General features: G+C 43.4%; 1 protein-coding gene across 1 annotated transcript in view; it reads right to left on the bottom strand.

Moving 5' to 3' along the window:
- The window catches only part of OSBPL6 (oxysterol binding protein like 6), a 699,671-nt gene that overhangs the window by 133,605 nt on the left and 543,278 nt on the right, over nt 1-22,788 (bottom strand). Inside the window, exon 17 of the mRNA XM_086956201.1 lies at nt 153-216. Coding sequence (XP_086812327.1) covers nt 153-216 — 64 coding nt within the window. The remainder of the gene's footprint in view (nt 1-152; nt 217-22,788) is intronic.

Here is a 22,788-nt window from a genome sequence, read left to right as displayed (position 1 = left end):
CTGCATGTATACAACACAACAAACCCAAAACCAACAGATCATAGACTGGGCACGTGTCTTAGAGACATTAGAATGAGCACATTCAAATATAACTTAAATGTACAGTAGGATCAGAATACTCAAAACGAAGTATTCAGAATCAACATAAATACCTTGCCAGAACACAAAATTCTTCGAATCACAGTGACAGGCAGAAATGGGAGGGTGGTGGCTGACCTGGAAAATACAACACATCTGTGGTCACTGATATTAATGCATTTTGAAACATGGTTTAATAAACATAGTTCTTTAAAAATCAAAAAAAGCAAAAGTAAAGTCTATCTTTTAAGAAAATTGCTTGAAAGAATATTCATCATCCAACCTACCCGCCAACCTGCAGAGGAATCTAGAAAGGTTTAGGTATGCACAATCAATAGTCACTAATATGCTCCCTTGCTTATATAATAAAGTGTTTGGGAAAAGCTGAGAAGTGTGTGCGAAATTAATGGCACATAGACATATGTTAAGGGGCAGAACAATATCTGGAGTGAAAATTCATAATATTGCCCTTCTATACAATAAACAAAGTAAGTATTATGCATTTAGCAACTCGTGTTCTTTCATTTTTAAAACCCATACATCCATGCTGAGAGTGAGATCCTGATATCAAGGTAAAAAGATACTGCTAGATGATGACCTTTTCTGACACCCATATATATATATATATATATATATATATATATATATATATATATATATATATATATATACGCGTTTCGGTAATAAACCTTGATCACGCTCGTAAATTCATTAAAACGCCATGTTTACATACACTCCCAACATTATGTGATAAAACATTCACCCCATGTGATTAGAAGGCAACTTGTGGCGGCCATCTTTGATTGTGCAAAAATACATTGCAGAATCCCTCCATCTATCTACAAAATTTTACTGAACGGTGTAATACACAATTCATTGCGCAATATTTCATAATGTACAAATTTCACACATTCTGGATCATATATGAAATTTTGTTATTTACACTTGTTAAATACTGCAAAACCAATATTAACCAACCTTATGGACAAATATATTTCTAATGATACAGTTCAATGTCTCAATTACATTTCGAGTCTCTATCACTTATGTTTATATATGAATGCTGTAACGATAAAACATAGGAGATAATATCTGTGAGCTACGAATGTACAAATTAAATTTTACAATTTTTATGTTTCACAGTTTATGTCTGTCTTGTCAATTATGCAGGTCATAGTTGATTGTGTGAAATGTTGAGTCCTTTTCTTTCAGGAATCGAAATTTGTTCAATAGTATTATGAATTGTTTTTAACTATTTATGTTTAATAAATAATTTGTACTATATGCATTTGTGATTGTAATAGACTTAATGTTACTGTGATTTTCTAGGCTATGTGTTAATTAATTCCTATGATACTCTCAAGGGGATTCACTTTTTCTCAGGTTAGATAACCTCATTTCCCTTGAGTAACTTAAGGGGTACCTCTCACCTATATTCTCTGTTTGCACAACTGGTTGGTTGGAGAGGCGTTCTGTCTCGTTCCATTGACTCTTATTCCACAGCAAGAGATAGGTGATATAGTTATACCACCAATCAGTATGGATAAATTGAAAACATTTGGGTTTTCTGACGACCAGTATAATAGACTGATGAACCTGAACCCCAGGGCAGGTGGCACAAAGAGCCTTAACAATTCTAGCCACAAACAGCTTGTGAAGATTCTTAACCTTAAAAAAAAGTTGATTAGGACAGAACTTCACGCTGAATTCTTATTAGACTACCTTAAATCAGGAGTCATACCAATCGGACTGCAGGTACGGAACGAACCAGGCCTCTTCACAGAACACCCCAAATTTATAGAGACCTGGACATTGATAGCTAACCGTTGCAGCTGTGATTGGTTCATATTAATCATTGAAACAGCACAAGAGATTATAGAACTAGAGAAACAGGAAATTGATAAACTTGAAACCTCCTTCAAACAATCACCCATACTCGAGTAAGCCAAAAAGAAACTTGAGGAAATCAACCATGATGTAGAAGGCTATAGGGAATACTTAACTAATAAAAAACCTAAAAAATTGTTAAAAGATGTAGAGAAATATACAGTGGAGGGAGTATATCCATATACCCAGAAGGACTACTATACCAACAAAAACGAACCCAGAGGGGAAAGACCCAACTATCAAAGACCTATATATTCAAGAGGTGGGGTCAATAGACGAATCACATTCTCCGAGACCTCAGGCTCAGGAAGCGAGGAAGATTCAGATAAACCACAAGAGAATCGGAGTGGTCCCAATTTTGATAGGGAACCTTTTTTAGAGAGGCACCCGAACCGGGGACAAAGGAATCACAGAGGATACAACAGATCAGAAATTCCCCGGAACCATCCACCTCAAACCAGTACAAAGGAATACATTGCGACCAGGAGCAGACAGTACTGGAGGTAGGAGAATTCCCCATAGTAAATTTATCAAACAGGATCCTAAGTAGAGCAGAACAGGATGTGCTCCAGAAAGGGTTCAGTTTTGCCCCAACTAGTAATTATTCCCTCTTTGACCTAGAAAGTGATCTTAAGAATTTCTTTAGGAAAGTCCGCCGGAACAAATTCTTTGAAAATAGAGAATATGTACCGCCACCCAGTATCACAGGACTTAAATCAAAATCCACCTTTTTCCCTGGTCTCCACCAACTAGACAAAAATGTGGAAATCTTTGAACGTGTTGTTGAGGTGGATATTAAAACCCTTTACTACAAAACTGGAAGTAAAAGATTAAACAACAATATAACTAGAGAACAAAGACTAGCTTTAACTAATCTGCAAAAATGTGAGGAACTAACCATCAAACCAGCGGACAAAGGTGGAGGAGTAGTAGTTTTTAATACCCCTAAATATGAGGACAAGATTTGTGACCTACTAAAAGTCAAGGAACATTATGAGAGATCTAAGTTCTCCGAATTAAACACATTCAAAACAGAGGTAGCTGACCTTCTCAAAAGGGGTAGAGAGGAAGGGTCCATTAGTGACAGCGAATACAATTTCCTTCTCAACACTCATCCAGTTATCCCCGCGATCTATGGGCTGCCTAAAATACACAAAAATATAGCAGGCCCCCCCATGAGGCCTATTATCAGTGGCATTGGCTCTATTTTAGAACCTTTGAGCCGCTACGTGGACTTTTTCCTCCAGCCAATAGTTTTGCCCCAACTAGTAATTATTCCCTCTTTAACCTAGAAAGTGATCTTAAGAATTTCTTTAGGAAAATCCGCCTGAACAAATTCTTTGAAAATAGAGAATATGTACCGCCACCCAGTATCACAGGACTTAAATCAAAATCCACCTTTTTCCCTGGTCTCCACCAACTAGACAAAAATGTGGAAATCTTTGAACGTGTTGTTGAGGTGGATATTAAAACCCTTTACTACAAAACTGGAAGTAAAAGATTAAACAACAATTTAACTAGAGAACAAAGACTAGCTTTAACTAATCTGCAAAAATGTGAGGAACTAACCATCAAACCAGTGGCCAAAGGTGGAGGAGTAGTAGTTTTTAATACCCCTAAATATGAGGACAAGATTCGTGACCTACTAAAAGTCAAGGAACATTATGAGAGATCTAAGTTCTCCGAATTAAACACATTCAAAACAGAGGTAGCTGACCTTCTCAAAAGGGGCAGAGAGGAAGGGTCCATTAGTGACAGCGAATACAATTTCCTTCTCAACACTCATCCAGTTATCCCCGCGATCTATGGGCTGCCTAAAACACACAAAAATATAGCTGGCCCCCCCATGAGGCCTATTATCAGTGGCATTGGCTCTATTTTAGAACCTTTGAGCCGCTACGTGGACTTTTTCCTCCAGCCAATAGTTAAGAAACAGAGGTCCTACTTGAAAGATACTTCGCATGCCATCACTACATTTGAGGGTAGAGGGTTTAACAGGGCGACCCAGCTCTTGGTCGCCCTAGACATAGAAGCCCTCTATACCAACATTCCACAAAATGATACCATTGAGGTTATCGCATCAACTCTGGAAAGAGAAGACTTGAGAGGCGGCAACAGCAGCTACATCATGTCTTGTATCTACCTAATTCTTAAGAGAAATTATTTCCTTTTTAAAGATGACCTTTACCTTCAGGTCAAGGGGACCAGTATGGGGGCCACATTTGCCCCCAGTCTGGCCTGCTTGTACGTGGGCAATTTCGAAGAGAAGCATATCTTCAACGAAGTTGCCCCTTTCTTCGAGAATATCTCCTGCTGGTACAGCTATATAGATGATATCATCTTCATCTGGAGCGGTACCAGCAAAGAATTGGGTTGCTTCTTGGAATGGCTGAACCTTGGAGACCCAAATTTAAAATTCACTGGACATCAAAGCAATCTGAAAGTGGAGTTTCTTGACATATTAATTAAAGATGATGAGGGCACCCTCAAAGTGGAATTATACACAAAACCCACTGACAAAAATTCCCTTCTCCTCTACTCTAGTAACCACCCCAAGGCCCAAAAAGACAACGTGCCATTCGGTGAATTCCTAAGACTTAGAAGGAATTGTACCGATCTAGAGGACTACTACAGACACGCAGAGAACACAAAAATCAAACTGAAAAATAGGGGATATCCGAATAAATTGATCAAACATGCTCTTAAACGTGCACGTTTTTATGATAGAGACAGCTTACTGGATCAGAATAGAAACACCAATAAGAAGATAACAAAATTAGATAGAATTGTGTTTGTGACACAATATTCACACGTAGGCAATCAAATCAAAAATATAGTAAACAGACACTGGAAAATCCTTAACTACAACAGTGAAACACAACTAAGTAGACCCTTGTTTTCCTTTCGTAGGAATAGAATGATTAAAAACAGTCTGGTTCACACATATAGGCCATCCAAAGCGAGTCAACGGAATCTTTTAGGCACTCCAGCAATAGGGAACTACAAGTGTGGGACATGCTCTGTATGCCCCCACTGTATAGTCAGTAAAAACATCGAACATAATGGCAAAACAGTCATCCCCCAAACCCTTAACAATTGCCGAAGTCAGAATGTAATTTATCTTCTCCTGTGCCCGTGCAATTTGGGTTATGTGGGAGAGACCAGCAGAGAGTTACGAACGAGGGTACTTGAACATAAATCAGCAATCCGAACTAACAAGTGTAATGCGCCACTGACCGAACATTTCAATACACTAAACCATTCCTGTGAAGACCTTAAATGGTTTATTCTTGAGAAAGTCAGGATTAACGAAAGAGGAGGTGATAGTGACAAAACGAGCAAGATTAGGGAACAGTGGTACTTCTGCCACCTTAATACCATAGTAAAAGGTCTTAACACTAGGGAAGACTGGGCGAAATGCCTATAAATACCCTCATCTGTAACGTGACACTGTCACACTTTATTCTTTCATTACAGCGTGTAGGCCTACACAGCGGATTCCTGTAGTGATAAGGATTATATCTCAATCATCCAACAATCTGTGTATACTACATAATCTTCCAGTCAGTCTCTCATTTGCAGCTTGAACTAAGAGTTATATTCATTAGACGTCGAATACTGTTAGATTAGATTGTTTTCTTATCCTATTTTTCAAAGACACATTTAGTTTGTGGTAAGCAATGCAAATCACTGCTCCGCACAATATTAGCCTATTATATGCCTCTACAACAAGGATATTCACATTTTACCGGTGTTTTTTAATCTGTTCGTGCATGAAAGAACACCGAAAGGTAGCCCACGTAACCCCGCATTTTGCGTAGTTAACAGGAGAGCTACTATGATAGGCTGGATGTCGCGCCAATAGAAAACTGTAATCTTCTCAGGGAAGACATAATCCTCCCCCTTTTCCTTTCCCCGTATAGAACGAGTTCTCTCAACTCACACACACCAATATATGAAACCTATCGGGAAAACTGTAGTGGACCAGAACGGGAACTGCACATAACAGTAGGTGGAGCAACACCCTACACAGTTTAAACCTATCAACTCCACCGTTCAGAAGGAACAATATTCTAATTAGCCCGCCTAGAGCCTTCCCCACGTGATTGGTCCTGTGAATCCCTCCTCTGGACCAACCACCAAGATAAAAGGGATATTTAAACCATGGTAACACAGGTGAATTGTATATTGAAAAAAGAACCCCAGTAGACGCGAGACACGATCCGTACTGGAGGTGAGCATCCGTGATTAGCAGTCTACACAAGCACATAGTGGCGCCGTTTATCTCAGACTAACTAGCGCTCTGTGTTCCCTCGTTTTGTATTCCTAATAGGCCATACCTTTGACCTGGAAGAATCTGTACTTTATTCCTTGAACCTCCCTGTACCAAGACACAACATATGACTTTCAGTGGAGGTGAGCAACTGCGACTAGAAGTTAGTACTAGTACATCGTGTCGCCATTTACCCTAGAGTAATTAACGCTCGGTGTTCCATCATTTTGTATGCTCTACAGGCCATTTTTTAACCTGGAAGAGACTACACTGCATTCCCTGAACTCAGACTGAACACCTGGCGAGGATATATTTGTGCCTCTCTCCATCTAGGTGTGTGGTTCTGAGTCCTGGTAGAAATGTCCTTCCCCTAATAACACGCAATCCTGAGATGACTTATAGAGCATTGAACTTATGCCCCCTTATTCTTTCAATTCCTAGATTATTCCACAAACACTCAAGACTTATTCACTCCCACCGAGGACAAATACACTGAGGACACTTTAGCCTAGCCTCTGTCATCGCAGGTATGCTATCTATGATGAGAGTGAGCCCCTTTCTAGAAACAATTTTTTTTTTAAGCATACCCAGTTTTAAATCTATCCTTATGTATATTATTTTTCTATTAGGGCTCAAGGCTCCTCCATACAGATAAATAGGAAATTGCATCCTCGGAGATACGCCGAGTATTATAGTACTTTAGTACTTAACTTTGGGTCACCTTTGCGATCACCAACAGGTACATTTTGATCCTAATACCCGTCATACAATTAATATGAGAAAATGTGCCAAACTATAGGACTGACAAATTTTGCAACCTTATTTAGATTCCACGTACATTTTTCGTGCCCCCTATATGACTTCTACAGCCGGTAGATCCTTTACCTGTAGAACTAATATAGAATAAGATCTTGAATATTAGAGATCCATTCATCCATTCTCTTATTTAAGGTTGAGCTAAATACTGCAGTTATTTAAAAGTCTGTGTATGGTAGTAAGAAAACACTTAAGTGCAATTATATAATCATTTCTGAAAACGTCCCAGACATCTAAGTCATACCCACACCAATAGCTACTGGGGTTTAGAGCTATAGAACGATTCAGTGATATGTTGTTTTGCCTAAGTGTTAGACTGTGGATTTTTACCCTACTTGTGTACAATTAGATAACATTGAGAAAGGGGTCAAATGCCAGCAGGGCATATCCTAAGCCTAATATTCAATTTGATGTAGAAATATTAGGTTATAAGTTGACTTTATAATTATGAATACAATAGATGATATGCAATGTTGTAACGACATGTATGTTTACCGTAGGGAGTTGTATCAGACCCCCAGCCACGACAGACAACCAAGAAAAGTCTTGAAAAAGGTGGAACAAATCAGTTCATACCACCGAAACCCGACGACGCACTTCCAGTACAATTCAAGTCTCTATCACTTATGTTTATATATGAATGCTGTAACGATAAAACATAGGAGATAATATCTGTGAGCTACGAATGTACAAATTGTATTTTACAATTTTTATGTTTTACAGTTTATGTCTGTCTTGTCAATTATGCAGGTCATAGTTGATTGTGTGAAATGTTGAGTCCTTTTCTTTTAGGAATCGAAATTTATTCAATAGTATTATGAATTGTTTTTAACTATTTATGTTTAATAAATAATTTGTACTATATACATTTGTGGTTGTAATAGACTTAATGTTACTGTGATTTTCTAGGCTATGTGTTAATTAAATCCTATGATACTCTCAAGGGGATTCACTTTTTCTCAATTACATTTCCTGGCATTTCAGGTATTGGTACCCTTGCAAGTTCGAGTGCTCAGCCTCGCTCTAGCATATCTCAATGTAAAACTTTATTGAGACTGGCTCTTGCATTCCAACGATCAATGCACACCTATTTTAACACTGTCGTTTCACACATTCAGGTCTCGCCCAAGTGGGAAAATTAGATCTAGTATGTCTATGATGCACTCTCTATAGCATCAATATTTACTGATCCTGCATACTACACATGTCACGGTACCATATTCATAATTCATAACTGCATACGTCTATGCCAGTTATCTTTGCGTACAAGTGTTTAAATGTTCCATTAAAGTTTCCACAAGTTGCAAAAATTGAAGTGCCCTAGATTAAGAATAAAAACATGATTTAAAATTCAGATCAACTAACTGAATACAGATATATACATATTCTATTCATATAAATGAATTGCCAGTTCTTCGCTTACATTCAAGCCTTTCGGCACAGAGAATACCTCTCGTTTCATTGATTATCATCTGAGACCATATGTTGTGGCCTTACCTTCCTATCTCAGGGACACTACACACTTTCTAACGGTGATCGATGGAATACATATTCTCAGAGAATACCTCTTGTTTCATTGGTTATCCTCTGAGACCATATGTTGTGGCCTTACCTTCCTATCTCACAGACACTACACACTTTCTAACGGTGATCGATGGAATACATTGGGAGAAAGATTACATCTTGGTTTCCCTTGATGTTAGTAGTCTTTATACATGTATTCGACATGAGTTGGGCCTACAGGCCATTCAACATTACTTTAAAACCAGATCCATAACACTCTTCCACCATTCCCAAATGATCATAAAAAAGATCGAAATTTGTCTCACTAACAATTTCTTTTTCTTTGACGACACCCTCTATAGACAGTCACAGGGCACGGCTATGGGAACCTGCGTCGCCCCAAGCTACGCGAATCTTTTCATGGGTTAGTGGGAGGAGCAGGTTGTCGCTGAAATGGCCGACTTTGCTAACGTTGCCCTGAGGCTGCGCTATATTGATGATATTTTTTTTGTTTGGTGTGGGAATGAAGGTTCTGCCAAAACTTTTGTTCCAAAACTGAATGTGAACAACCTAAATCTACAGTTCACAGGTCATATCAACAGCAGGACCATGGAATTCCTAGACGTCCTCTTAGAAGTCAAGGATGATAAGCTGATGCGAGGCTGTTTCGCAAGAGAACCGCCGAGAACAGCATCTTAAATGCGAACATCAGTCATCCTTCCAACTTGATCCGCAGCATCCCTTATGGGGAATTGCTGCCAGCCAAGAGGAATTGCAGTACTGAGGCAACGTTTGACCATGAAAAGAACGTCATGTGTCAAAGATTCAGGGAAAGAGGCTACAGTAAAAAGACAATTAAGGAAGCGATGAAAAGAGTGGAACTCAAATCAAGAAATGATTTACTGTACCCTAAGCAAAAGAAGGAGGAAGATGAATGTATTAGGTTTATCACCACGTTTCTGGGACAGGCAAATGAAGTTCGACAGATTTTTAAGAAACACTGCCACACCTTATTGACTGACGAACATTTGAGAAAGAATTTGGGGAGTAATCCGCAAATTACTTTCAGGAAAGGAAGAACGCTGAGGGATGAACTCAGTTCTAACCATATTATGACACAAATGACAGGAGAAACCTCTGAAACCAATGGTTTCATAGGTTGCAGACGATGCAAAGCCTGTAGGGGTAGTAAGGACTGTGATAGACTACAGATACCTAACTCCAACAGAGAGTTTGTGATCAAGAAAAGTCTTACCTGCAACACAACACACAGTATTTATGTTTTGATCTGCCCATGTGAGAAATGGTACGTGGGCAGTTCCAAACATGAAGCAAAGAAACGGGTGTTAGAGCACCTACGGGCAATTAGGAATAAAAACAGACAGTATCCCATAGTCCGACATTTTACAGAGTACCATTTTAATGATGAAACCTTGTTACAAATGGTGGTAATTGATACTGTAAATGGAGTCAGAGGTGGGAATCGTGAGCTATTGTTGCGTAAACTGGAATCACGTTATATCATTGATTTGGAAAGTCTTGTGCCGAAAGGCTTGAATGTAAGCGAAGAACTGGCAATTCATTTGTATGAATAGAATATGTATATATCCGTATTCAGTTAGTTGATCTGTATTTTAAATCATGTTTTTATTCTTAATCTAGGGCACTTCAATTTTTGCAACTTGTGAAAACTTTAATGGAACATTGTAACACTTGTACGCAAAGATAACTGGCATGGACGTATGCAGTTATGAATTATGAATATGGTACCGTGACATGTATAGTATGCAGGATCAGTAAATATTGATGCTATAGAGAGTGCACCATAGACAAACTAGATCTAATTTGCCCACTTGGCGAGACCTGAATGTGTGAAACAACTGTGTTAAAATAGGTGTGCATTGATCGTTGGAATGCAAGAGCCAGTCTCAATAAAGTTTTACATTGAGATATGCTAGAGCGAGGCTGAGCACTCGAACTTGTAAGGGTACCAATACCTGAAATGCCAGGAAATGTAATTGAGACATTGAACTGTATCATTAGAAATATATTTGTCCATAAGGTCGGTTAATATTGGTTTTGCGGTATTTAACAAGTTTAAATAACAAAATTTCATATATGATCCAGAATGTGTGAAATTTGTACATTATGAAATATTGAGCAATGAATTGTGTATTACACCGTTCAGTAAAATTTTGTAGATAGATGGAGGGATTCTACAATGTATTTTTGCACATTCAAAGATGGCCGCCACAAGTTGCCTTCTAATCACATGGGGTGAATGTTTATCACGTAATGTTGGGAGTGTATTTAAACATGGCGTTTTAATGAATTTACGAGCGTGATCAAGGTTTATTACCGAAACGCGTCGTTTTTCTCTTGCCTGAATAAATTATTTGCAAGCATCTGGAGTGTCCGAGTAGTTCCTGTGAGCTGCGGGAACTGGTTGAGTGAATTCTTTGGGAAGCGCCGGCTTCTGCAACTCGGACCGCCAGCAACAGTCCCCGGAAGCTTGTTTCCTTCCCAGTATAAGAAGTGGTTCATCACCACCCCCTTTTCTGAATCGTAATCACTTTCCGGCAAAAGTGGAGGGGATATATATATATATATATATATATATATAAATATATATATATATATATAGATATATATAGATATATATAGATATATATATATATACACACACATATATATACATGTACAAGAGGATTCTAACTTCGAGCATGCTCGTAACCGGTGCAGGCAAAGCAGGTGGAATCGAGCCCGTGAATTAATTTGAGTACCTCGCAGTGGTGCCAAGGATCAAGAAGGCCATAAGTGGAGGCCGGTGTTTTTCGTACACCGCCTCTAAACTGTGTAAAAGCCTGCCACTGCATCTGCGTAGACAACCCAACCATCCAGCATTCCGGAAACAACTCAAAACCTGGCTCTTTCCATAGAAGGCAGGTCCTACTCTAGTGACCAATACAGCGCTGGGATACTTCCGGGTAGCCATGCGCTATATAAAAAAGAATCCTTCTAATAATCAAAAAAAAGATGCCGCACTCCAGAGATCCATATGCTAAGGTTTATTTCACAACCACTACCAAAAATGCATTTCAACATGAGGTCTTGTTCACAGTTCAGTGAACAAGACTTTGTGTCGAAAGGCGTAGGTGGTAGTGGTTGTGAAATAAACCTTGAAATACAGATCTTTGGAGTGCAGCCTTTTTTAGATTATTGAATATATATTATATTTTACACACACGCACATATATGCATATTTTGAAATATATATGTGTATATATCTACATATATACGTATATATCTATCTATATCTGTAAATATCTATCTATAAATCTATAGATCTATACATCTATAATTAGTTAGATAGAGAGCTACATTTACGGAGAAAACAAATGATTAAAGTAATGTTATAGCTAGGTGAAAATTTCAGTAAGAACGTTGCACTTTAATCGTACAAAACCACAGAAATTCACCAATTATAGCTATCTCAAGTAACTATAACTTGAGCCCTAAGGTAACTATAACTTGAGTCCCATGCATAGTTTTCTCATCCCAAATTTTATTGCAAATCTTGCAATGATATTATCAATGAGATCAACGAAGATGAGAAGCAGATCTTAGAAGATGAATATTAGACTCCTGAAACCATAAACAGAATCTTCATTTCATTCTGTACATCTTATGGGTCTCAGTGTTTAGGAGCCATGCTGCTAAACGTATTGACTTGGGGTCGGGATGAAGCACTTGTCCCCGCGACATCGTCAAGAGAGTTGGAATGGGCTGAAGGAGAATCGGTTGAGTTTCTGATAAAAGGAAAAGCTACGTGAACCAGTGTTGTATGGGCCACCATGGGGCTATCAGGATCATTCCACATGGCTCTCTCTTCATCTTCATGATAAGACGTGGTAGTAGGGGAATCAGCGAAAGACGTAGGTAACGACGCCTGACCATGCCATCAAAAACCCTATTGGTGATGCAAACTTGCAAGGAAACAGCATTTCTTGTTCTGAGCTGTCGCAAAGAGGTCTACTGTCGGTTTGGCCCTCTTTAGAAAGATACTGTCTAGAGATTCCTGATCGATCTCCCACTCGTGGCAGATTGACTTGAGTCTGCTTAATGTATCTGCCTTAACATTTTGATCCCCCGGAAGGTGTTCTGCTTTTAGAAAGATTCCATTCTGAACTGCTCATTTCCAGATTCTCTGGGCCTCCTGAGATTGGGGGAGAGATCTCACGCTGCATTGCTTGTTGAGATAATGCATTGCTGTTGTCTGTCCTGATCAGCACAACTGAGTTCTTTATCCTCGGAAGAAAAGCCAGCAATGCCATGAGTTCCAAAAGATTGATGTAAAGTTGTTGGTTTTCACTCTGCCAATGCCCACTGACCTGGAGGTCTTGGAGGAAGGCCCCCCAACCTTCCAGGGAAGCATTGGTGGTGATGACCTGCGGAGCTGGCATGGTGAGAAAGGAAAGGCCGACTGAGATATTCTGACGTTGATTCCACCAAGACACGGCCTGTGTCATACCTGGTGTGATTGTGATGACATCCTCAAAGGATCCCACAGCTTGATGCCATTGCCGATCCAGTTCCTCATGTAATGGACGCATCCTTAACTCCCCGAATGGGACGAGAAGGATGCAAGAAGACATTGTCCCCAGGAGTGACTTGTAGCGGCGTACTGAAAGTGACTTTCTTCTTGCAAATGCTTGGGACAGAGAGATTAGCTTCTGCTTTCTCTAGAGAGAAGGAAACACCCTATTTATTGTGGTGTCCAGAATTGCCCCTAAGAACATAATGCTCTTGGAAGGATGGAGAGAAGATTTCCCTTTGTTCAGAGTCAGGCCTAATTCGGCAAACAGTCTTGTGCATGCCACCGTGGACGACAGAGCAGCTGCATGTGAAGGTGCTTTGATCAACCAGTCGTCCAGGTACGGAAATACCTGATGCCTTTGTTTCCTCAGAACAGCTGCCACTGGAGCGAGACATTTTGTGAAAATCCTTGGGGCGGATTTGAGGTCAAACGGGAGCACCTTGAACTGGCAATGGCTTCCGGCTACGACAAATCGAAACGTACTGCCTGTGGGAGGTGTGGGTGGGGATGTGAAAATATGCATCTTGTAAGTCTAAGGTGGTCATATGATCTCCTAGGTTTAGGAGTAACAGAATGTCCTGAAGGGAAACCATGCAGAAGGACTGTTTTTTGAGATGAGTATTTAGAGCTCTCAGATCCAGGATAAGACACCATTGATGAAAGTTCTTGCGAACCAGAAAGAAACAGGAATAAAATCCCTTCCCCCTCTGGGAGATTGGCACCAGTTCTATTGGTCCTTTTCGGAACATTGTAAGAATCTCCAAGCGCATGAGATGTAGATAATTGACTTCCTGGCATCCCGTAGGAGTACAAGGAGGGATCTCAAGGAACTCCAATGTATGGCCAAATTGTATTAGATTGAGGGCCCATTGGTCTGTGGTTATTTTCGGACACAGGTAAATATAAAAAGACATTTGTCCTCCCAGGGGAAAGTCTGGAGAGGAGGGAATAAAAATAGACGGAGCCTGAAGTTCGTCATTGACGTCTAGAGGTGTATTTTCCCTGATGACCTGTTTTTCCTCTTGGGGCAGATCTAGAATACGCCCCTGACTGTTTCTGTCGTTGAACATACTGCAGACGGTATGGTTGGGAAGATGTAGCGTAAGAGGGGTATCTGTATTATTGGTATCCTCCTCTGTAGGATGGAATGCCTCTTTCTCTGGCTCCTCTAAAGGGCACTTTCCAATACTGTAGTGCCCCTAGAGCCTTCGCTATATGGGTATCTTTCTTGATATCCTGCAGTGCATCGTCTATATGCTTTCCAAATAAAGCCTCTCCATCAAAAGGAAGGTCCAGGATCGTATTTTGGACCTCCAGTCTAAATGATGTTGCTCTTAGCCATCCTTGACGGTGCAAAACCGCTGCAACCCCCCCCCCCCCAGCAATCTGAAAGCTGTAGTTGCAATGTCCATGACACAATCTATTACTTCTGCAGAAGGTCTCTCACCCTCCTGGAGAATTTTCTTAACCTCTGGTTTACTGTCCTCTGGAAGCTGATCCATATACAGAGCCAGGAAACACCACATTTGTCTGTCATATCTGCCAAATGGCAAGGGCATTAGCCGCTCTGACCAGCAGAGCTGACATTGAGGAGAAATGCTTACCAGCATTATCTAGGCATCTGCCTTCCCTATCTGGAGTTGTTGTAATAGGTGCCAATGGATTTTTTGGATTTCCATTGAGCTGCTTGGGAAATAACAGAATCCGGTTCGGAATGGCCCACCGAACAGGCTTGAGAGCCCGTTTTAGAGCTCTCCCTAGCGAGAGGCACTAGGGCTGCGAGCGCTTTTATCTGGACTCAACTGCTGGCATATTTAACTGTTGAAATTGTGTTTTTAAGCTGATAATACAGCGTTTTTTATGAATTGCACTTGGGGGTTCTAAATACAAGTTTAAATTGGGGAATTTTAAAGGCACACTGACACCTCTCTCTCACGCTGAATTTTCTTATCCCTGCCTCGCCCAGCCGTCTTTTGTAAATTGCTGTTGGCGGCGGCGGGCGCCATCTTAGGTAGGGCTGGGGGTGCGCTCTAGTCGCGCCGCCCTCCCGCCCTCCCAGGCTATTTAGAGCTGCTACTGGACATCCTCGCTGCCCGTTTTAGAGCTCTCCCTAGCGAGAGGCACTAGGGCTGCGAGCGCTTTTATCTGGACTCAACTGCTGGCATATTTAACTGTTGAAATTGTGTTTTTAAGCTGATAATACAGCGTTTTTTATGAATTGCACTTGGGGGTTCTAAATACAAGTTTAAATTGGGGAATTTTACAGGCACACTGACACCTCTCTCTCACGCTGAATTTTCTTATCCCTGCCTCGCCCAGCCGTCTTTTGTAAATTGCTGTTGGCGGCAGCGGGCGCCATCTTAGGTAGGGCTGGGGGTGCGCTCTAGTCGTGCCGCCCTCCCGCCCTCCCAGGCTATTTAGAGCTGCTACTGGACATCCTCGCTGCCCGTTTTAGAGCTCTCCCTAGCGAGAGGCACTAGGGCTGCGAGCGATTTTATCTGGACTCAACTGCTGGCATATTTAACTGTTGAAATTGTGTTTTTAAGCTGATAATACAGCGTTTTTTATGAATTGCACTTGGGGGTTCTAAATACAAGTTTAAATTGGGGAATTTTACAGGCACACTGACACCTCTCTCTCACGCTGAATTTTCTTATCCCTGCCTCGCCCAGCCGTCTTTTGTAAATTGCTGTTGGCGGCGGCGGGCGCCATCTTAGGTAGGGCTGGGGGTGCGCTCTAGTCGCGCCGCCCTCCCGCCCTCCTCACACTCTATAAAATGTGCATTCCGGCCAGACGGCGCAGCGGGCTGGCGCAGCGGGCGCGCCGGATGCGCGCCGAAGCCGCGCCTAAGCCAAGCCCGTCTGCGCCTGTCCGCGACCGGACACGGCCCAGGACCCCAACCCCTGGCCCGGCCTGCAGACTCACCTGGAGCAGGAGTGTACTACTAAGTTGTGCTACAAATGTGTGCACCCCTGGGCTCCACAGCGTTAGAGTAGGAGAGAACGAAGGGTGTCGTCACTGCCAATTCCGCTTCAGCATAGCGAAAGTAGACAACAAGATTAACAACCTTTCACTGTCTTGTGGCCTCATCAATGTTAGATCGTTGAGCTGTCACAAACATGATGTATATGATCTTCTCATTGATAAACACCCTGATCTGCTGTTCATCACAGAAACTTGGCTCGATACCAACTCCGAGCCACATATCGTACAGGCCTTACCAGAGGATTATCAGATGGTGCGCCTGGACAGACCGATAGGCAGAGGAGGCGGAATTGCGATCGCCTTTAAACGACATTGGGCTTGCAAACTAGAGCCAATTAGTTTGGCAAATTGTGAGGCGGGCTTTTTCACCATAACAATTGACGGAAGCATGACTATAAAAGGTCTGCTTGTCTATCGCCAACCTGGACCCATGTCTAGATTTAAAGGCAACCTTTTAGAGTGTGTCACTGAAACAGCGATAAGAAGAGACAAGTTTCTGCTGCTGGGTGACTTAAACACACATCTGGAAGATCCACGAGACAAAGGAGCGATGGAGTTCCCGGAAGAACTTCACACCCTACAGCTAGAGCTCAAGGGGCAGCTCCCAACACACAACCGTGGGCATCTGTTAGATCCGATATTTGCCAATTGGGAGGATGTCCTGGTTGCCTCCCCAGAACCCCTACCCTGGACAGATCACTTTTATGTCCCATTTGTTATACACCTGCCTAAGCATAAAGTAACTGCTCCTGCCCCTCTCAACTACCCCCGTCGCAGGTGGGCAAGATTTTCCTTGCCAGAGTTCAACAAAGCTCTCATCGATGGTGGGCCCCCAGGAGGCAATGATGTGGCAACGGCAAACAAATTACTCAATGACCGCATCACTGCTGCTCTGGACTGCACAGCCCCATTAGGCCGGCCAACAAAAGATGTCCACAGACAAAGAACTGCTCCCTGGTTTAGCGATGCGTTGCGCTGCGCCAAAAGGGAATGCAAACGAGCAGAGAGACAATGGAGAGTGGCATACGACGACCGGATGAAAGAGGCCTATCTCATTAAGAGGCGCACCTATCATAACAAAATCCGGATAGAGAAAGCCACATATTATGCAGACAGAATTCAGGGGGCAGAGAACTCTGCCAGGGAACTGTTCAGCATATATAAATCCTTGGCCACCCCTAAAACCTCTACTCAAGAGGATGATTACTCAGTAGCAGCATGCAACCGCATCGCTAACTACTTTGGAGATAAAGTGTCCAAAATTTATTCTGCTTTTCCCGAAATCCCTCCTGCAGCGGAAGAGCCTGCAGACCTAGCAGTGATGGAAGATGATCAAAATCTGCTTCTCAACTTTACCATCCCCTCACCGGTAGAGCTAGTCAAAATCTGCAGATCTGTTAAATCTGGCTCCCCCCGAGACCCTGCATCCCCAAAAAGGTTGAGTGACAGTCTGGAGACCCTTGAACCCTATATCAGGCATGTGCTGGATGTCTCCTTCCGATCCAGCTCTATACCCGAGGACTGGAAACAGGCTGTGGTGCTTCCCCTCCGCAAGAAGCCTAACATTAGCTTTGAGAAGTTGGATAACCTACGCCCCATCTCTCTGCTGCCTTATTTTTCTAAGGTAGCGGAGAAGGTGGTAAATAAACAGCTTATGAAGTATGTGGAGGAAGGCAACATTCTTCACCCTACCCAATTTGGGTTTCGACCCCGTCATTCTACGGAATCTGCCCTTCTTAGGGCCACCGAATCCCTCAGACAGGGTGCAGACGAGGGACAAACCATGGCTTTAATCCTATTAGATCTCAGCGCTGCATTCGACACTGTAGCACATTCCATCCTGCTACAGTGTCTGAACAAAGGAGGGGTGAGAGGGGCAGCGTTGAAATGGATCTATTCATTTCTCACTGGCCGAGGCTTCCAAGTGAGGCAGGGTGACCACTACTCTGAGCGAATTTCTTTGGACCAGGGGGTGCCGCAGGGCTCGTCCCTGAGTCCAACACTTTTCAACCTTTATGTCGCTCCTATTGCCACCTTAGTAGAGAGTCACGGCCTCCGTTTGGTGTCTTATGCCGACGACACGCAGTTGGTGATCTCCCTGTCGCGTGCACCCAGTCTCTCGGCGGACATCTTCAGAGCTTGCATGCAAGATCTAGCTGCCTGGATGTCCGCCAATTGCCTCAAGCTCAACGGAGGCAAGACTGAGGTGCTGGTCGTGGGGGGCTGCCAATCAGCGTGGACGTCAGCATGGTGGCCATCCTGCCTAGGTCCAACACCCTCTCCATGCCAGAAAGCAAAGAATCTGGGTATCTGGTTTGACACTGACCTCACCTTCGGCCCCCAGATCAATCAGGTGGTCGGATCATGTTTTGGGACCCTTAAAAGTCTCAGGAAGACTTTGAAGTTTTTACCTGTGAGAGCCCGACAAACCTTGGTGCATGCACTAGTTACATCAAAGATGGACTATGGCAATCTTCTCTATTTAGGGACCTTGGAGAAGAACCTCAACCGCCTACAGGTCCTACAGAATGCCGCTGCCCGCTTAGTGCTTAAACTACCCAGAAGAGCCGCATCTGCCGCGGCCCTCCGATCTCTGCATTGGCTCCCGGTCAGAAGCAGGGTAGAATTTAAAGCCCTATGTACGTGCCATCGGATCATCAATGGGAGATCTCCTCTTCCTCTGCAGGGACTTCTGACTACTTACGAGCCGTCCCGCTCGTTGAGATCCTCTGGCTCTGGACTCCTGGTCGTTCCCAAGGTGTCTAGAGCTCGAATGGGCGGAAGATCTTTCAGGTACCTTGCAGCCTCAAGATGGAACAAACTACCCATGGCATTGAGATTAGAGCCATCAGAATCAATTTTTAGAGCCAAACTTAAAACTGCACTATTCGCTCAGTAAGGTAATGCCGCTTCTATAGGTTCCAGTAAGAGTTGCTCCTCAGCGCGGGGACACGCCGTTGTGCGTCACCAAGCGCTTTACAAAACCCCCTAAATAGAAATAGAGTATCCTCTGGGGCCTTGTACTGCTTTAATAACCTGGAGAATACTGGTGTTACTGTAGCTGGTGTTTTCAAGACCTTTCGTCCTTCCTCCAATACGTGACTTAATATTGGGATGGCCCTCACCGACTTCCTACATGGCTCCTTAAAATCATATAATAAACACTCTGTCTGTGCAGCTGGCATAGGCAGGTTAAACCTTTTTGCAGCTCTTCCCAGCAAGTTATGAAATTTACCAATATCCTCTGGTGGTGATTCAACTGGTTCCGGAGAGGGAGATGAGGACGTGGGAATGAGGTAGTCATCCCATTCTCTATTAGGATCTGTAATTTCTCCCTCCTCTTGGTCATCGTCTGTAGTAACAGGATCCTGTTGATGGATTGGTGGAGGCGATCTCTGTAAGGGTTCCGCCAGCACACCTTTGCCCCCATCGGAGTAGGTAGTATAGATCGTGGGCGAGGAACTGCTGATGGCATATCTTGAGATACTGGAGCTGGTGGAAATCTCTTCCTGTAGTCAGCCAATATGAATTGTAGGTCCGTCAACAAAGAGGACGGCATGCAAACCACTTCCTCCTGATAAGTCTAGTTGTATTGTTCCTGAGGAATGCATTGATATTCGCCATATTTCTCATCAAACTCGTCTTCCTGACACTTAGGGGCTCAATATTATTGCGGATTTTCCGCATCCTTCGGGCCGGCGGAAGCCACTGCCGGCCCGGAGGATGCGGAAAATCCGCAGCGGACCCACCAAAGACCCACCGCCACATTAGGATGGCTGGTGGGTCCTGGTTTCCGTCCGCAGCTTTTCCTCCGCGGTTGGCTTACAACCGCGGAGGAAAAGCACTAATCTGGTGACGGTGTCTCTCAGACACCGTCCGCCAGATTAGTATGTGCCTGCAAACATGCTTTTCCGCGGCGGCTTTTACGCCGTGGAAAAGCATGTGTAACTTCACTGTGGGGGCCCGTTGCGGGCCCCCTAGGTGAAGTGGGGTGGGGGGTGCACATGGGGGGTACCTATGGTACCCCCCTGCATTTGTATGCAGAAAGCGGCAGGCACCGCGCGGTGCCTGCCTCTTTCTGCATGCAAATGCAATGCGTGCATTTTTAACATTGCCACGGGTGCAGCTTGAAGCCGCACCCGCCGCAATGTTAAAAATAGAGGATGTGACCGCCACCCTGGCGGTCACATCCTAATCGCACAGGAGGGGACTCCGCAGCCCATGCGGACGTCCCCTCCTCCTCAATGATCACGGACGGATGCAAGTCCATCCGCGATCATAATCGGCCCCTTAACGTGCAGCTGGGATGAGCTACTTGCATAGCTACAAGGTCTTTCGTCTTCTTCCTCAGCATCCTGCTCTTCTAGCAGGTGAGATGGCAAGAGAGGCGTAACTTTGCTATGAGATGTGATTTCAGGCGTAATTATCCTCTTCCTATTGCTTTCTGACCTGTCTGGTGTTTTTTGCCTCGAAGAGCCTGTCGACAAGATCGACAACAACAGCGTCGTCGAAGTTGCAGCCGTCGGAGGTAACTTGGAAACCATCAGCGATGGTCTAGCTGCCGTCGATGACGTGATTGCTGTCGTCATCGTAGTCGTCGACGACCCTGCCGTTGTTGACACTGTAACTGTCGTTGGCGCCGTCGTTGATGATAATGGCGTCGAAATTGTCATAGACGATGATAAAATTTTTGTCAACATGGACTTCATCGATGGAGCTCCCAGCTAAGCCGTGGACGCTGAGACCTTTGGCAGCAGGTGAATCTCAATCTTCGTTGGTGAAGACATAGATGGTTTCCTCGCCGATGGTCCCGCCGACAATGAGGTTTTCATCGACGTTTTTACTTCAGGAGGCACTGACGAAGGCTTTTTGAAGGAGTGCCTGACCTGAGGGGGTGGCTTAGGCGGCTCAGAACTCGCCTTTTTAGCAGTTTCATCCCCCTAAGCATGTCTTCTCCTCTCCTTTTCATGTCTCGGAGGAGATTTTGAGGGACTGCGCCCATGAGACCCCTGAGTGGTCTTTTTAAGGGCTTTTCCTGGACGCTCCTCAGAAGAATGGGCATTTGGTGATCTTCTTTTATGGAACCTTCTGGATGTGGAAGAGGATGGTTCATCGCTATCAAAGGAAATGACCTCCTTTCAGGCTTTTAGCTTTTGAAGTCATATCAAAAGGCGTCCCTCACGGTCCTTTAAGGTCTTACTAGAAAAGGTATGACATACCTTGCAGTACTTTGCTTGATGGTCTGGATAGAGGCAATAAATACAGTCCTCATGAGGGTCATCAGTATAAAGCCTCTTCTTGGAGCAGGTAGTACAGGCTCTAAACAGACCCTTTTTCTCCTTTCCTGACATAATAAAGTCAGAGTGATCATCAGCCAGTACTGAAGAAAAATCCTGTAGATGAAATCCGAGATGAAAGATAAGAATACTCCAAAATCACTAATTATCAAGAGAAAACTGAGCAGAGCTCAGAGGAAACTCAGCACAACGTGCGGTCGAAAAATCTGAAGGACTAAGGTTCTCTCAGCAGTGTTCTAGAGGGCGAAGGGTCCTGATTATTTCAAGGATTATTTTTGGTCTCTTTTACAAAACAAGAGTTAAGGGTTACAAAACTGAAATGGGACTAGACCTTTTTTCTGCTTTGTATTGATTCAAGCATTGCTTTTTTGATATACTGGGGACTACCATCTCGACGACGGGGAACGATTCAAGCATGTGAATCTATGAAAGTTCCAATACTGGAGTAAAAAAGCATTTCCTATGGAAAGACAATCTCAACTAAATCTGCCCAGTGGCAATTGGTTCACCAGCCTGAAGGTGGATGAGGTCGTGATTACAGAGTGTTTTGTTTTTGCTTCTTGAAACGACCCCGCCGATGCACCTGCCATGTTAGAAGTAGCAGTATGGCCAGCAAAGTGATCACGTCTATGGGAGTTTCTGACGCGAACCAAGAGGCTGACTGGGGAGGAAAAATCCAACGAAGATCCCTGAGGGGAAATAGAGACACAGCTGAAGAGTGTCAGTGTCAGGGAGTGACTCTGACGAGGGAAGGAGGTTTGCCAGAGTGCGAGACGTGGCGCATCGACAGGGAGAATGGAACAAGCAGCGATGTCAGTGAAAGAGTTTGATGGGGAGCGACTGGAGGCGGCTAAGCACATCTTAGATGACTCAGAGGAGGAAGCTGCTGCGAGTAATGTCAGGGGGTGGCAAATGTGCTACCAGATATGGATATTCCAGGACTTTAAAGTTCTGCTTGAGCAACCAGGAGGCCTGGTAACTTTAGCACCTAGCCATTCCCGCTTTTTCAAACAGCTGGCCACCCATTTTGCCAATCACTCACCCCTCCCAAACTTTAGCTCTAGTGTAACCCCACAGACTGCATGGTTTAACCGCGAGTGAAGGCAGCTAAAACGACAACCTTCATCTGCACTCAGCTCCAATAACACTGACCTGGTAAGAGACCTGAGATGGTCCTATAAAAAAGCCCAAGATAGAGCAAAAAGGGAGTAGGATGAGAATAGGTGGAAGCTTATTGGAGAGGCATGTGCCTGCAAAGACTCAAAAACGGTTTGGCTCCAAGTAACAAGGGTGGACGTTAAGAGGCACCACCATCAACAAATAATATTTCAATATCCACCTGCAATCATTTT

The sequence above is a fragment of the Lissotriton vulgaris genome, chromosome 2_1 (assembly GCF_964263255.1).
Source record: "Lissotriton vulgaris chromosome 2_1, aLisVul1.2, whole genome shotgun sequence".
Lineage (NCBI taxonomy): Eukaryota > Metazoa > Chordata > Amphibia > Caudata > Salamandridae > Lissotriton > Lissotriton vulgaris.
Note: the sequence above shows the minus strand (reverse complement) of the source record. Positions and strands in the feature narration are given on the sequence as shown.